We start from the raw sequence: 17,340 nt of genomic DNA, 5'->3' as shown, positions 1-17,340 counted from the left end.
ATGTTAGATGGCAACATTCAGTCTCAACCCGAGTTGCACTAATTGCTCCGGTCGGGGCGAATTCTTGAAGCTTGTCATCATCTCCTCCCTGCTGCAGCTCTTCTCTGTTGCTCTTTTATCTCTGGACTCACATTCTGTCTCACGGTTCACATCTTAATGAATCACTTCGTACAGTTTACTCTCTCATCTTTGATTTCTAACCCCGGTATTCATTCAGTGACTCGTTTAGCATGATGAGATGGAAGTGATGAATATGACTCACACTACTACAAAACTGTCGATTATGAATGGGAAACTATAGATGGATCCAATCCCTATATAATTGAGACGGAATCATGGACTGATAACGAGTCACAAATTTAGAGATTGGATGACTTGGCAGTGAGCGGCATTCCTCTCTTCATCACTCAACCACCTCCATGTGTATTTTCTGGCTACTCGAGCAGGTTTGTTGAAAAACATAGGGCTGACTGACATATTCAATCCTCTATTGTCGTTGCGTGGCACTCTTTTTCTCGATGTAAGCACATCTGAGCCAAAGTAATATGATTCTACCCTCTCGCTCAAATAGAGGCAAACCCTTCGCATGTTCTATAAATGTGAACCTCCATTTCCAACTCCGGTTTAAGACCCCACAGCTTGGGTATGTCCTCTCATACATCCATGACCTATGCTGAGGAATTTGATCGTCCATCTACAAATTCATGACATATTATATCCAATTAATTGCGCGTGTATGACCCAAAAACTCAGTCTAAGGAACATCATTTGTATCTAACAACACACATTACAAGCTACATACATATATTTGCAAGATGGTATATAGCTAGGGTTTCATCAAGATTACGGGAATGGGTAACACATACTGCATACAATCAAAAGAAGAGGAGTAAAGATGAATGGCGCTTCAAATCTGTCAAAGATCTCTCATATATGGGGTGTCAGGGTGTAGGGAGAGGGTCGGTTTTCGGCTGAGGAAGAGAGAAATAGAGCAGCTTCTATTTGTTTCTCTTAGCTGCTCTCTGTAAGTTGATCTGTTCTGTCGAGTATATTAACTAATTACGAACGGAATTAGAGACGGAAGTCCCATCTCAAATTTTAGACAGTTTTTTATCCGTCTAAACATAGTTAGAGACAGATTTGAATCTGTCTATATTCCCTTCGTACAAGTTAGAGACGGATGTTCCCGACTGTACTGTAGAGGCGGCCTATTCCGTCTAAAATTCCACCTATAACCTATAGAGACAGGACCATCCGTTCAAATTCAGTCTCTAAATTTGTCGTTCATAATCCGTCCATAAGTCCGTTGAATTATATAGGGATTGGATTCTCTACAGTTTCCCGTTCATAACCGAAAGTTTTCTAGTAGTGACTGTTCGAAGTTGTTTGCCACCAAATCTATCTTGCCACACAGAAGCATGGAATCGAATAAGGATTTCCCAGCCAAACAAATACATATTTTTAACAGCTGCTTGCATTATGATGTAATTCAATATATACCACCAGTATATGCAGTATAGTTTAGCTGATTTAAGTTGTATACATGTAGTATGGAAGCTCGTATTGATCCCTGCTACCCAAGCGATTCGGTATATGGTTCCAAGAATTGATTAGCATGCAGCAAGATTTACTTATTCCCTTCGTATAGGATTGAACATGAATGAAAGATGAGAAACAATCAACTAAAACCTCGAGATCAATGGAGTATTAGTCCGAGATCAACTTGCACTGTAACTGTGATGGTTAAAATCTTGCATTTCACCTTGAGCAAGCTCGCAGATCCTCGAGGTAACACGAACCGATGATATGGTTTTTCAGAGTCGAATTCTGAACAAGCTGGCAACATTCAGATGACTTTCTCTATCTCTCACGAGATTGGTCGAGTTCAGTTGTAGCTAATCATTCTTGAAACTGACTAACAGCAAATAGAAGAATTCGGAAATCAAATATGGAAAATATAGAACAATTCAATCATTATAAGCTATATTGTTTTTCTTTTCTTTTCTTTTCTTTTCCTTGCAATTGCAAGCTATATTTCAGTTGGAAAAACAGCTTTTTCATATCAACTTTCTCCCATAGGCAAAGGAAAAAAAAAAACTCAAACAATCTCCCTAAAAATCATGTTGAGCGTCGGTTTTCTTGTTTCGTCTTAGGAAGCCAATAATACCATTTATAAGACCAGCTTCTATCCTATTAGTCTTGAGTTCTCGTGATAGTATAAGGAACTTGTTTCACTCTTTCCTCCAATTTGTAAATGATGGGGATAAACGGAGATCTGGTGAGGTTCAATGTAGGTGGCAAAAGGTTCAAAACGACTGCCACGACGCTAGCCAATGCCGGCCACAATTCGTTCTTTGCTGCCCTTTTCAATGAGAACTGGGACTTGCAACCTGCGATTGGTGAGGAAATATTCATAGACCGGAGCCATATTTGTTCTGCTATCCTCCTCGATCTTCTCCGCACAGGAGAGCTCCATATTCTTCCGAATGTACCGGAAGCCCGGTGAGCAAATCGATTTCATTTACAAACCCGGTGAGGATGCAGCTGGAGAAGCCCACAAGCTACAAGCAACCCAGAAATATATTATTCAACTGGAGTACTACGAGCAATGACAGACAAGGGTTGTCGCCTTCAACTGGAGTACTACGAGGGGCAGCTGCTTCTTTCTATGAATGACCGCACATCAGTACACCAGGGCAACGACTTTGATTGTCGAACCGAGCTTCAGAGAAGCGACAGAGCTTACATACGTGATTTCTCGATCGGAGAGAACCAACTCTTCATGCTAGGCAACAAGGAGAACGCGTTTGATGTATGGGACTATCCTCGGCCGTCTTTCCTATAGTTTTAGTATTTTCTTTCCATATTCCCAGGAATCTTTATTCATTCTGATGTCGAGGTGTGCAGCTTAAACTGTGAGTACAGAACTTCAAATGTATGTAACGGAGTGTAATTCCTCTTTAATTGATTTGGATTCATTGATCGGTTGTGGGTTTAATTGATAAACCTTTCTCCCTCAGAATCAGAAGAACAACATGATCAATTGATTCAGCACAAGTTCATCGGACGATCAGCAACCACCGGGAAAACAATCATTGATGGAAAAGGAACATTTGGTTAGAGAGAGAGAGAGTCTCCCTCGGCCACCAAAGATGACTCCCTTGCGGTTCAATTCCGGGCTTAATGGCTCGTCTAGCACGACAAAAACAGAAAGTGGGCATGACCCGTTAAATTCATTGCATGTCCGTCCAGTCGATAGTGAGAGATTCAGAATCCGAGCAAATAATGGCAGCTGTTGCAGATGGCTCAGATTTCATCGGGAAGCAAGCCAACCGCAATCTTTCGATCTTAATAACAACCACGAACCAACTGTTACGAATCATTCATCAGCGTATGCGCAATCCTCTTTGCGTCGCTAACAGAAAGAATTCTTCATTTTCCACGGCCATGCGGTAAGACAGCATCATTGTGCGGAAAAACAATCACAAGGGGACATCAGGGAGGACAACAAACGAAATTGCTCAGCAAACAAAGACAAAAGGAAGAGATCGCTGCAGGCCGCTGACGTTTGTTCAAATGGCATGTTGTGGACATAGGCAATCCCCATGCCATGGCATCTTGGAAGAAATGGAAGAACCCATTTGGCATCTTGTAAGAATCCTGAATGTGGACTCAATCGGAGTAAAAGTTCGAAGGAAATCGAAAATGTGCGAATAAATGAATGTTCGATTTCAGTCATGACTTCTCATCGTTGTTTCAAACAGTTTAGTAAACGCAAGCATGGAAACAAGAATGTCCCGCTACTGTTCTTTCGGAATCGAGAGAACGCAGCAAGGGGAAGCAAGAATTGACATAAGCATTCAAAATTCAATGCCCTGCCTATTCTCCCGCAGTTATCACTGACTGACGGTCGACTAGAGGGGCTTATAAATACGATGAGAGGTCGAAGGACTTCACCAAAGTGATCCACTTTGATGGAAGTACAACAAAACAGCAAAACCAACCAGCAAGATCACATTAGCTCCCGAGGAAGGTTTACGTGACAACAGTAAGGCCCACTAAGCCATGTTAGGTCTGTCACAACTCAAAGGGTTATTAATGACAAGACCTCCACTCTCAGACAATAATAGAGCAGTTGGGGACCAGTACTAGAGGTGGCAACCTGCTACCAAGAGGCAACAATAATACTGAGAAGAGCACTGACTTATTGGTGGACAAAAAGAAGACTATTAAGTGCAATGCATCTTTTTAATGGGTCCTTAGCATTGAGATCTGCAAAAGGAATAACTAAATTGCACAGAGGCAGGAAAAAGAAAAAAAAAATCAGAGAAACAGGCAAATAAACATTATATATTATAAACAATAAAGGATGGACATTGCTAAATTATTATGCCATCCACATGCAGAAATACATATCTTAAACTATTTTAATGAGCAGTCCTGCTGTAAGACCAGATACTATATGAAGCATCTTTCCCCACAAGATACTTTTAAGAATGTGGCATTGAAGTTTTTGGACGGGCATGTTGGGTACCGACATTCGTATTAAATCACAGAACTATTTAATTCCGGGAAACAACTTCATGTGCAAAACAGCTTCATGTGCAAAATTTCAAGATTCTCTCCCAAAAGACTAAGATATGGCTTTCCCAACTTGACTCGCAGCAGCAAAGCTAGACTAACACAGAAACTAAGCAGGTTCCCATAGTTCGATACAGATCCGACGGATACGGATATGTTTCCCGTAACGCGATATACCAGATCTAGCAGTAGAACTGAAGCAAACAGATCAGTTCCCCAAGTTCAAGTGCCCACTGGCATCACCAGATTCAAGCACAGCAGCAAGAGAAGAGAGCAGGAAAAGATCAAGATCAAGATCCAACAGGCATTGGGAAAAACCATAATTAAATGGGTGATTCCTAGCAAAAGAGTCAAGGCAGGTAATGCAGACAAAAACATGACAAGGTGGATTCACATGGTTCACCCGAACAGGAGAGGAAGATGGAACACAATGTCTCTTTCCACACAGACTACAACTTAGCTCACAGCTCCATTCACGTGCCATGTCCGATCACATTTTCCCCATCTTAGGATACGTCTCTCCTCTTCGTACTTCGATGGTATCAATATCTCAACATGCCACCACCATGTTGGGTTGAATGAGAAGTCACACACACACACAACAGACACCCCTTCACTTTTAGTTATTGTTTATTATCGGATCATATAGCATAAGGACCTCCTGTCGTGTCATGAGATCGGATATCGACCTTGCAAAGCAAATCCTACACTGTGCACAGATCCCATCGATCTTATGATTATTCCATCTTACCAAATAACCCCGAAATCATAGATTCAAAATCTACAGCTGCAAGCATATCTCATATCTAAAATCCCCAATGTTGTCGTCGGAAAGAGCTACTTACTTTATACATAGATCATTTAGTAAACTTGGGCATATCAGGCAAATTGCAGCGTATTCTTCAGTTCCGAAATTCAGTATCTATGCAGCAGAAAGTAAAATTCAATGCAATTCTGCCATGGTTGCTGACACTTAATGAAATCAATGGCCAAGTTAGATCATTCTTTCTTCATTGATAGATCATCAGACTTTTAAAGTTGCAAGCTTTGTTTTCCAAGTTCCTCTCTTTCAACTCCTACATCAATACTTCCATCCAGAGGCTCCATCAAACAAGACCAAAATCATCAACAACTTAAGAATAACCTTAAAAATCCAATACATCTTAAAGAACCCTACAGGAGCAAAGCCTACCCAATTGCAAGGGAAAAAGAAAAGAGAAGGAAGGAGGACAATAATAAAGGAAAGGTAAAACTCAATAAGCCATAAACCACGACAGGAGTTTCAAACGGGCAGGGGGAGGAACAAAATTAAGAACCTCTTTTTTGTTTTTTTTTCCCTTTGATTTCTTCCTTCAAGGATGATTGCAGGCTGGCCTAGTTCGCGGTCTCGGGCTTTCTGCAAAGAATCATGTGCATCGGGGTGAAGATCCCGGTCTCTCCTCCCCGGGTCAAGTAGTCCGCAGTCTTGAAGAGCATCTCGTGGACGTCCACCACGCCCTTCGGGGCGATCCCGAGCCATGCGAGCACTGTGACTACGATGTGGTTCCTCCAGTAGGCGATCCGGCCCATCTTGAGCCTGCTCCACCACGGGCCAGCAGGCGGCTTCGCGAGATCTTTCTCCCTCACGACCTCAAACCCGACCTTCCGGGCAATCTCGGCAATCTGGTCGTAGCTCCTGAGGCCGGGTAGGGCGTCCCCTCGCTCGATCCCCTGGATAGTTTCGACATGCTCAGGGTTGTCGGCGCGGAATAGCTCGGTGGTGACCCACTCGTAGGAGACGTAGAGGGCCCCGGGCTTGAGGACGCGGAAGATCTCGGAGTAGACCTCCTCGAGTTTGGGGGCGTGGCAGGTGGCCTCAATGGAGTAGGCGCCGTCGAAGGAGGAGCTCTCGAAAGGCATGTTGAGGAAGTTGCCGCAGACAACCTCGCATTGCTTGTCGAGGCCGGCCTTCTTGTTGTGCTGGCGGGCGCGCTTGACCTGGTACTCATTAATGGTGATGCCGACGACGCGGGCGCCGGAGTGGGAGGCAATCGCTCGCATCGGGCCGCCGACGCCGCAGCCAGCGTCGAGGATGTGGCTGCCGGGGGAGACATTGAGGAGGTCGACGGCGAACTCCTCGTGGGCGCGGGTAGCGTCACGGTGGGAGCGGCCGGGTAGCGAAGGGGAGAAGTGGAAGGACTGGCCCCAGCCCCACTCGTAGATGTCGGTGACGAGGTTGTAGAAGGTGTCGACGAAGGCGGGGACCTTGTCGGCGGTCTCGATCTCCTTGGGACGGCGGAAGAAGGACCAGTACTGGTTGTACTTATCGCCGACCTTGTCGGCGGAGATGGAGCCGCCGGAGAGGTGGACGGCGGACTTGCCCTTCTGCTCGGCGGAGCCGAGGATGCAGATGAACCAGTAGAGGCCGAAGGCGAGGAGGGACGCGGTGAAGAAGAGAGAGAAGTAATCCATTTTCTTCCTCTTGGATTTAGAGAGAGAAACGAGAGAGAGATTGGAGAGTGGAGAACGGAGAGCGGAGAGTGAGAGGGAGAAGGGTTTTGGAGTAATTTTAACGGTGGGGACGAGGGGAGGAGATTTTATTCTCCACAGTGGGATCCCGCTGGATTCCGGGTTTGTTTAATATTTTTTTATTTTTCTGTCCGTTATTATTCAAAAATCTAATGAATACAGAATAACCTAACTCAAATAAGATGGATTCATCGAGATATAAAATAAAGTTTTTCGAACGTAAATTTTTTTTATTTATAAAATTCGAATTGAAAATTTTATTTTAAAAAAATAAGTATTAAATTATTTGAAGCATCCTATATTATTTTCTTTTTCTTCCTTTCTTTTTTTTTTTTTCAGGTTAATTGATTTTAATTCTTTTCTAATTATTATCCTCAGTTTATACATTTTTTTGGTAACAGATTCTTCCCTTTTTTTTCTTTTCTGGGGGGTTTGATAAATATCTGGCAATCGCCAGGTCAGGAACGATATGGCCAAAGTGGCATCTTTGTGCTCTCTCTATCCAATTTGTTATGGTGAACGGCTGAGACTGTTTGGTGAAATCCGTGAAATAAGGGTTTTTCCGGTGATCTTATTTCGCTTCTTGTGGCAAGAAAATAATAATGAAACTAGTGCGAGAGTTCCTGACTGTCGAGACAATACCTAACAACTCTATGAAAGTAGAGTTATTCGATACTTTTAATAGGTATAATTGGAATTGGTTTATCGAGTTAGATTAGTTTGAGTATGTTTTTATTTTATTTTTCATTGGTAAGACTCAATTTGACTTCGTTATAAACTTTTTTTAAAATTTCAAAACGATTCGAATTTTTTAAAAAAAATTCAATTTTACCCCACCCCCTTTTCTCTCCTCCATATTCATTATTCATCATCTTCCTCCTCTCCCCTCCACTGTACATCGTCCCTGAACCCACCCTCTCTTTCGACCCGGCGAAATCCGCCCTAACCTCGCACTTCAACCACCCCTACCTCCCAACAAGGCCGCCCTCGTCCCCAACAAGGACTCCTCCCGCCCCGACCTCCTCGACACCTCCCGTGTGGAGCTCCGTAGCCTCCTCAACGGCAACAAGAACTCCAAGATCTGTTGGTCCATTACCTCCTTCGACTGGAATGAGCCTCTTCTCCTCCGCGCGTCGGGACCTCCAAATCAACACCACCTTCATCAGTCACTCCCTCGCCTTCCTGCTGCTGATTCAGCCTTTGAAGGCCATTGCCCATTTCAGGAAATAGAACCTCTACTATTCAGCCTTCGAAGGTGGAGGTCCTCGTGCATTCGTCCTACATGGTGCGGCTCTCTTTCAGGATCAATTACATCTCTCCATCGATGATGATTTAGGGCTCAGTTGAGGCGTTAAGATGAAGAGAGAGAGAGAGAGGTCGATCGGGACGAGGAGAGGGTTGCTGAAGAGAGAGAAAGTGGAGAAGGAGAAAGAAAGAGAGTGTATTACTTTTGAAATTTTGTAAAAAGTTTAGGTCGTTTTGAAATTTTCAAAAAGTTTGTAATCAAATGAAATTATACTTCACTTTGTTACCAAACAAAGCCTAAAGGTTTTAAGAGTTTTTATTAGCTTTTAGTTTATTTTTGGAGTTAGTTCGTTAAGTGATATTTTGTAGCCTCTAAGTTATCGGTACTTTTAAACAAATTTAACTCGAGTAATTGGTGTAAATTATATACGGATGGAAAGCTTATTGAGTTAGGAGTGCTTGATTCAGACGTTTCGTAATTTGGAACTCAAACGAGGAAGATACGACAAGTTGTAGTTCGACGCGCAGTGCTATTTATAGACCCGGGAGGGACCAGGTCGCGAATCCGAAGGCCTTGGCTGTATCTGCTCAACCCACCCGTTCGGTTTTTTTCATATTTTGTGTGGGTCTAGTTATTTGAATGGCACCAACCTCCAGTCTTGACGTTGTAGAGGAATAACAAGAAAAAAGGGGGTGGAGGGAAGATATAGGATAGGTAAGATTTTCAAGTGATCTTTACCGATTGCCACATAATCTTTTAAAAATAGTAAATGAGATGGTATTCATCCAAAAAAGAGCAAATGAGATGGTTGGACTAAAACTGGAGTCCAAAATAAATACAACAGAGGTAAAGATGTTAAGTGTTATAAGATTTAACCGTAAAATAATATTATGAATAAGCAAATACATGCATAGAAATGGAGAGGGGGTTATGCAGTCTAGGGAGCTTATATGGTCCTAGGCTGAAATCGGTTCAGTTGAACACAGTCGACTGCAAAATGAACATAGTCGACTAGAGTAAAGTGCATTAGACTATGTTACATTTTCCAATCGACTCTGTTCAACTGGATCGGTTTTGCCCCGAGACTGTATAAATTTCCGTGCAGTCTAATATCCTTTGGAAGATTATTTGGCAATGGAAGGGTCCGCAATAGATACGCAACTTCCTATGATTGATAGGGCCTGGGTGGTTGCTCACAAACGAGACAGGATGGCAAAGGGGTCTCGGCGGGTCAAGTCTCTGTCCATTATGCAATGCTAAGGCTAAAACGTCAATGCACAGCTTGCGGGATTATGCAGAGGTGAAAGCCATTTGGAGGCAGCTTGTCTCTATTAATATCATACAATCTTCTTTCAAAGACGATAGGGAACAGTGGTTGATACATAATATGTCATGCTCCAAACCGGGATTGGATTGCATCTCTTGGGCACTCATATTTGCTATCAGCCGCTGGATGTTTCGAAAGTGGCGTAATAAAACCATATTCGCGGAAGGGTTTCAACTTCCCTATGAGCCTGTTGGTGCATTCAAGGTGGTTTGTAGTAGGCGTGTGCGGGTCTAGGTACCCTGTTTTTTTTCACAATACCGGATCCTACCTTATAGGGAATATGTTCCAAAATTTTGAAACTAGATCCTACGATGTTGGAACTTGGAACCTACTCAGAACTTGATTTATACTACAGGTTCCGGATATCATGTTAGAATCTGCAATTTTTTTTCTCTTCAAGCATAATAAATGAAATAAATAACTAAAATAAAAAAGATCTTATTTGCAATCACACAAAACAAATAAATGTCGACATAGATTAATCGAATCACATCCATCTATAGAACTAAAGGATTATGTAGCTCTCCTTAAGATTATATAATAGACAAAGCAAATATGTAATTAAAAGATAATGTAGCTATTTAGCAAAAAAAGGATGATGTAGCTTTTCTTAATAGACAAAGCAAATAAGCTCTCCTTATGATTCTGTAGCTGTTATATCGCACATAGAGAATTATGTAAATATAAAATACTTTTTTTCAGAAAAAACATAAGTCCCGAGTACTGGTTCCGTGGGTACCCTGCATGTTGAAATCGTAACCTATTTTCATCGATTCCTTAAATTATTACCCGGACCATATCCTATTGGAGTTACTTAGACCATACCCTAACAGATAGATTCCAATCGGTTCCAGGTATACCCGATATCCATAAACACCCCTAGTTTGTGGCTATATTGTATCTACATCTGAGGCAGGGAACCTTATCCTCAGAAGAGGCTGGGAGTAGAAGCTAGTGGGCTAGTCTGCACCGGATGAGAGTTGGCTGAAGTTAAACACCGATGGTGCGACTAAGGGCAATATGAGACCGGCCAGCGCGAGGAGTATCGAATGGGACCACAATGTTGTCTGGGTGAAAGGGTTTGCTCACAATATTGGCATTGCTACATCTGTTGTAGCCAAACTTTGGGCAGTGAAGATTGGCCTCGAGTTGGTGTGGGAGTTGGGCGCAAGGAAGGTAATTTGTTGAGGTTGATTCCGAGGTGGTTGTCTCATTGCTACGGTCTAACAAAGAACACGTGGGGCCATTGATGCGATCATGAGAGGCATCGGGCTTTATTATTTCGCAATTGGACGATAGTGGCAAAGCATGTATATCGAGAAAGTAATAAATGTGCAAACTGGTTGGCAAATCACGCACTCTCGCTACCGCTCGGCGTGTATAGATTTAGCCATTGCCTGGACAAGCTCAATTTTATTCATTTTGGTGATATTGTAGGGACCGTCATGCCTCACTTATGTAATCGTTAATTTCTATTAATGCATTTGGGGCCAACCCCGTATTTTCACAAAAAAAAAAGGGCATGTAGTTATATTCAAGGATGATCAGGAGACTGGTTTGGAACAACTGGACTTTTCCCATACCCAAACATGTTGGGAAAGGTCAATCTCCAAATCTGTTAAAAAATTAGTATAAAATTCTCAAATCACTCCCACTCCCACTTAATTAACAGGTTTTCATCGAAGACTCCCTTTTTACCCGATAATGGACTCTCTACCTTAAAAAAACCTAAAAAAAACAGCCACAATAAAACCGTCATTTGATTATACGATTTTCAATGCTAATAACATCAAATTACAAGATAAGCAGCATATATTTCACGAATTCCACCCGAATAAAATAAAATAATAATAATAATAATAATAAAGCTCCATAGCAAATACCTGATTGACCTTAGCGCTTCACGACATTTAAGCCTTGTCTGGTTTGTTAGTGTAATTTTAAAATCATACTTTAACTTAATTCTACCAACAATAAAACAAAATAACTCATACAAAATCAAAGGATGAGTCTCATTTATACCATTTTTTTTCCACAACAAAACAAAATAACTCATGCAAAGGCAAAAAGTGGACCACATACATAACCATTTATATAATTCTTTTTTAAAATCAAAATCTGATTTTAAAATATTACTTACAAATCAAACACGACATCAAATATTTAAACTACACAACAACGAGCATATACTCCACTACGACCAATTACATAAGAAAAGAACTAAACTAACAGAAATACCGTAACACCTTAGTCCTCCACAAGATCCACGTCTTCATCCACTTCTTCCTCCGGGGCACCAAAAACATCATATGCTCTAGTATATCCAACCCTTACAAGAAATGAAATCAAAGAAAGAACTAAGGGCCCGTTTGAAATGTAAGAGTGATTTTAGAATCGCGATTCTGATTTTAACTCTACCCATAACAAAACAAATTATACTCATCAAAGTTAACATATGGGCCCCACACATAAATATTTACACCATTCCATTTTAATATAACTTCATAATTACAATATTCTCAACACCATCCATTTATTTACATGTTAAGATGTTCCCCCCTTTCAGAGTGCCATATTTGATTTGCAATACGATCCCGTACTGCATCCATCGCCTTACTCCTCATGTCCACATCATTTTGGATTCCATTTTGGTGAGGAGGGTTGCGGAATTCATCGTAATATTGCCATGCATCACCATACTCCGCAAATAATCTATCATGATAATTATTGATCCGAATAAAATTATGCAACATAAAGCAGACCTGCGCAATTAGAACTTGTCGAACTGGTCTGAAGTTCGACATTCTTCGCAGTATTGCAAATCTATTCTTCAGAACACCGAAGCACCGTTCTATTACATTTCGAACGGATGCGTGTCGCTGATTAAACAACTCTTCCTTCGTCGTTGGAGGATTGTCATTATTAAAGTCACTGCGGTGATACCGTTGGCCTTTGTAAGGTGCCAAATAACCGGGAATATTTGGGAAGCCCGCATCAACTACATAATATTGTTCTGCATGCACACATGTACAAACAATATATATGTAGTTGCAACACTTTTTATCGAAATGCAATAGAACTTGACAAAACAACGTGGTATCTGAGGTAGAACAACTTACCACCTCGTGGTGCGGGAAATTCAGGTAACGTTGCGGCATCTGAAAGTATTCTTGAGTCGTGTGCTGAACCCTCCCATCCGGTCATAACATAGGTGAAGATCATTTGATGTGAACAGATAGCAAGAACATTTTGCGTAATTTCACCGTTTCGATCGTGATACGCGCATCTCACCGAAGCTGGCATGATAGCAGGAACATGTGTTCCATCCATTGCCCCGATGCAGTGCTGCAATAATAATAATATTCAGTATGAATTGTAGTACATGTAATAACAGAATGGACATGACTTTGGTATGAGACATTTTGGTTACCCTAAAGAATGGGTACCACTGTCGGCACCTCCGAATTTCGGGTTGCTCCTCCACGTTCCTAGGTCTTACGTACGTTGCCACCAAGGATTGCATACCTTCAAGTATTAAATTGAATGCACGGCTGACAGTCTCCTTGGAATGCTGGAAGCGTTCGGCAACAACGGATAGTCGAGTACTATGTGCAACTACGAGCAAGAACATTCCGAGCATCTCCTCGACGGTCATACCATGCCCGGTATTTCAAATGCCACAGTTTTCTCTTAATGTGTCGCACAAATTATGAAATACGTGAGGATCCATCCTGAAATTCTCAAAACACCGTGTGTCATTAGAAAGCACTTCGTGAATGTACTCTCTGCCTCTTAGACGTGAAGTTCTACATGGACGTCTACGGGGGACATGTTCAGATGCTGCTGCCTGTACAGACAGAAGGACAACCAAATCTAGTGGGTTGTACTCGTCGTCGCCACTTGAGTCATCATCATATCGTGCTGAGTTTCCGGCAGTTGTCATCGTGTCTTCCGTTAAAGTTGATGGACTATACCGACAAACAACAGAATAGATTATCAAAATATATTTGCAGAAAGGAATAATGCACGATTGATTGTAACATAAATAGGAAGTATAGAGGGACACATAACAGAGATTCTGACAAAGCAAATAGTCAAGCAGGTTAAAACACAGCAAATACAAAATGTTTCGAGAATGCAGTCATAAAAGGAAAGTAGACAAGTATATAACAAACGTAGTGTTAGAAGGGGGAGCGTTCGGCCCTTCAACTTGCAACAAGGCGTCGTAACCATTCGCGCTGAGCTTCATCGAACATGCGCACAAACGCACGACGCCAATGCTCATCCTCAGTAATATGGCCGAGACCAGCAAAATACTCATTCATTGAAATTGTTCCCCGCATTTCGTTGAGCACATCAACGGCTTCCTCGATGCTGTGCTTCTCTGGTTTCTCGGGGCTCGTCACGGACTTGCTCTTCTTTGACTCCGGAGGAGTAGATATTTTGGCTTTGTCCTTTTTGGTCATACTTTCCCGGTACAAGTCGATCAGCTCTTGCATCTGCGAGTTCGTGTTCGAACCTTTCTTCCTGACGCGTCGCCTGGACCCTGTAACGACTGGGTCATCAAGCTCACGAGCCGCGTCATCACTGTCGTCGGATCCCTCTTCAAGATCGATAGGTTCTTTCCCACGGCTGTTGCGGCCTGCTAGAAACTGCTCTTCCATCCGTGCATAAGATCGAGGGCTCTTAGGTGGCTCAATGGAAGAAATTCGTAGACCACCTGTTGCTGTAGCAGATCTGTACAATAGATGAAGGGCTTCATAATGCTTGCAGCCTTTTGACCGGAAATTCTTGAAGTTGTTGTGCCTCTGCATGTTAGTCGCGAGCAAATGTACTTAATAATGACAACTCTGCCAAAAAAAAAGTGTGTAAATGTGAAGATTTATCGTTATTGTACCTTGATGAACTTGTCCTAAATATCAGGACTCGCCTTGACAGTGTTGGTCTGCTCATCCCAACCTACTCCAGTGTGCTGAATGAGCTGTGTGAACTGACTGTACTGACTCTTCAGCCGCCGTGATTTTGTCCTCAACTTGTCAGCGCCAAGAGTCACACCAGGAAATTTCTGTTCCAGTTCTGTATTCATCTGTTCCCAGTCCTTCCATTTCCAAGCAGATGTGTGCGTCCTTTGGAACTTATCAACCATGATGTCGATTAAAGCTTCCTCAAGCTGGTCAGTCCACTCAACTATACCTTCACCCTTGGGAGCCATCTCAGAGAGAACTTATCAACCACTTACAACAATCAAGGTTAACAAGGAACATATCCACATAGAGGCGATGCACCAAGAATCAGTCATACAAGCAAGGCACAACAAAGAACAATCGTACAGATGAGGAACCCAAAATCATACATAGAAGCAGCTCGCAGGCAAGGACCGATGTTCGCAACAGGATCAGCTAACAGCACGACTAATTAATGCGAGAGAACAGGCAAGTCTGTAATATGTTACCTGTAAGCACATTAAGTAGCAATTACAAAAACAGCTATGCCTCTGAATAAGGCCAAATTTCCGCAGTTCAGGTAAATAACATGTTCGGCAAATCAAAAGCTTGCAACTTCTCGAAATCTGAAAGTATCAGCATCACTACTCAAGTAGTGTTACTCGCTGATAGTCAAGGTAACACTGCTGCAACCAATTAAACTCACAGACAACAGAGTAGCATTCACAATAATACCCAACAACAACAGAACTGTCGGCACCAACATGTGGGCTTTCTCCACTGTTACCAGCTAATGAAAATACAGGACTAAACATTGCAGACATGTAAGAATCAGTCATACAAGCAAGGCACAACAAAGAACAATCGTACAGATGAGGAACCCAAAATCATACATAGAAGCAGCTCGCAGGCAAGGACCGATGTTCGCAATAGGATCAGCTAACAACACGACTAATTAATGCGAGAGAACAGGCAAGTCTGTAATATGTTACCTGTAAGCACATTAAGTAGCAATTACAAAAACAGCTATGCCTCTGAATGAGGCCAAATTTCCGCAGTTCAGGTAAATAACATGTTCGGCAAATCAAAAGCTTGCAACTTCTCGAAATCTGAAAGTATCAGCATCACTACTCAAGTAGTGTTACTCGCTGATAGTCAAGGTAACACTGCTGCAACCAATTAAACTCACAAACAACAGAGTAGCATTCACAATAATACCCAACAACAACAGAACTGTCGGCACCAACATGTGGGCTTTCTCCACTGTTACCAGCTAATGAAAATACAGGACTAAACATTGCAGACATGTAAGAATCAGTCATACAAGCAAGAATCAGTCGTACAAGCAACGCAGAACTAGGCAATTGCAGACATGTAATACAGTTTTCGGCAGAGCAAGAACATTTCGGAACCCTAATTCAGGTAACGTTTCCAAACCAATCGCAATTCGAAAATCTAACAAAGACCAAAGAATCGGAGAAATTTCCTTGTTCTGTTGTTGTGCGGTATTTCGGAGCGCAATGGCCGCTTAAGAAGACGATCGGTAGGTAGGGGGCGAGGCGACATGGGAGGTGATGCAGGAGTCGAGGGGAGGTAGGGGTCGGCTTCAATGTCCAATTGACGGGTGGGCTTTCTCAATTGAATGTGGAATCGTCTGAAGGAGCAGCTGTCGTTGCCGAAGAAGGAAGAACAATGGGGGGCCTGGGCGACGAGATATGCAGCGCTGAGGAAGAATGACTTCACCCTTGGGGGAAAAGGTTGGGGTGGGGGCCGAATGTGGGTTCAGGGGATTTGGTTTCAGAGTTATTCATGAGATACGTTGGTATTTGTGGGGCCAGCCACTTTGACCAAATTTTGGTCAAAATCACAATCACAGTTCAGTTAAAATCACTCTTACATTTCAAACGCCACCTAAGGGAATAAATACGTAAGTATTAAAATTTAATAAATTTCCTACGTTACCTTCTGAAGGCAATTTGGTAATATCAATGAAAGATCATGGGTGATTTGCTAATTTTAGCCTTAACGGGTTTGGGACCAGTTTTGATGCTAAGTACAATATCCTTTCCAGACCTTACAGAATTTTGACAAAAAATTCCCGTGATCCAATGGATAAAACCCTTTAATTGCCCATTAAAATTTAGGACGGGCGGAAACCTATTTATGGAAATCCATCATCATCCCTAATTATATTATTGATATTATTATTAATATATTTGGTCCAGCTCCGAAACCTATTAATATCGACCCAAAACCTACCCATTTTCATTTTGAATCTTCCCCGCGCCTATCAATAGGTTAACGGAAAAATTCAGCTAAAAAAGGTTAGGTTCATACCACTTTTGGTTTTACGCTTAGTTAGGTAAAGTGGGCCTTAATATGTTGGACGCAATTAATTAAGACGGACCATGACTAGTCAAGTGCGCCTAGGCATTGTCCAACGTCCTGGGAGCCCGACACACTAGCTTAGAGACATAATCAATTAATTCGAGATGGGTGCAGATATCCAGCTAAGATCAATTGAGCCCAACATTTAGTCCTTCCTACTTGGAAGTTCATATCGTCCCTTTTTAGGTCCGATCGACATTTTTCTGGCGGAATGACCCCGATTTAGTTTCCTTCAGTCAATTTGATGCGATAATGGCACGAGAAGTTAATAGCGTGTTTAGTTTTAGAGTTGAGTTGAGTTGAATTTTGATTTTAATTGATTTGTAATGATTGTGATATTGAATTAT

The 17,340-nt window shown here is 42.1% G+C and overlaps 1 protein-coding gene across 1 annotated transcript; it reads right to left on the bottom strand.

Moving 5' to 3' along the window:
* Window positions 1-5,563: 5,563 nt before the first annotated feature.
* On the bottom strand, window positions 5,564-7,132 carry LOC116205034 (24-methylenesterol C-methyltransferase 2-like). The gene has a single exon (XM_031537470.1). It carries the CDS (start codon window positions 7,030-7,032, stop codon window positions 5,956-5,958), a length of 1,077 nt encoding a protein of 358 aa, XP_031393330.1. The 5' UTR covers window positions 7,033-7,132; the 3' UTR covers window positions 5,564-5,955.
* Window positions 7,133-17,340: the final 10,208 nt, after the last annotated feature.

Source organism: Punica granatum, chromosome 4 (genome assembly GCF_007655135.1).
Source record: "Punica granatum isolate Tunisia-2019 chromosome 4, ASM765513v2, whole genome shotgun sequence".
Taxonomy (NCBI): domain Eukaryota; kingdom Viridiplantae; phylum Streptophyta; class Magnoliopsida; order Myrtales; family Lythraceae; genus Punica; species Punica granatum.
This window is presented reverse-complemented; position numbering and strand designations above follow the sequence as displayed.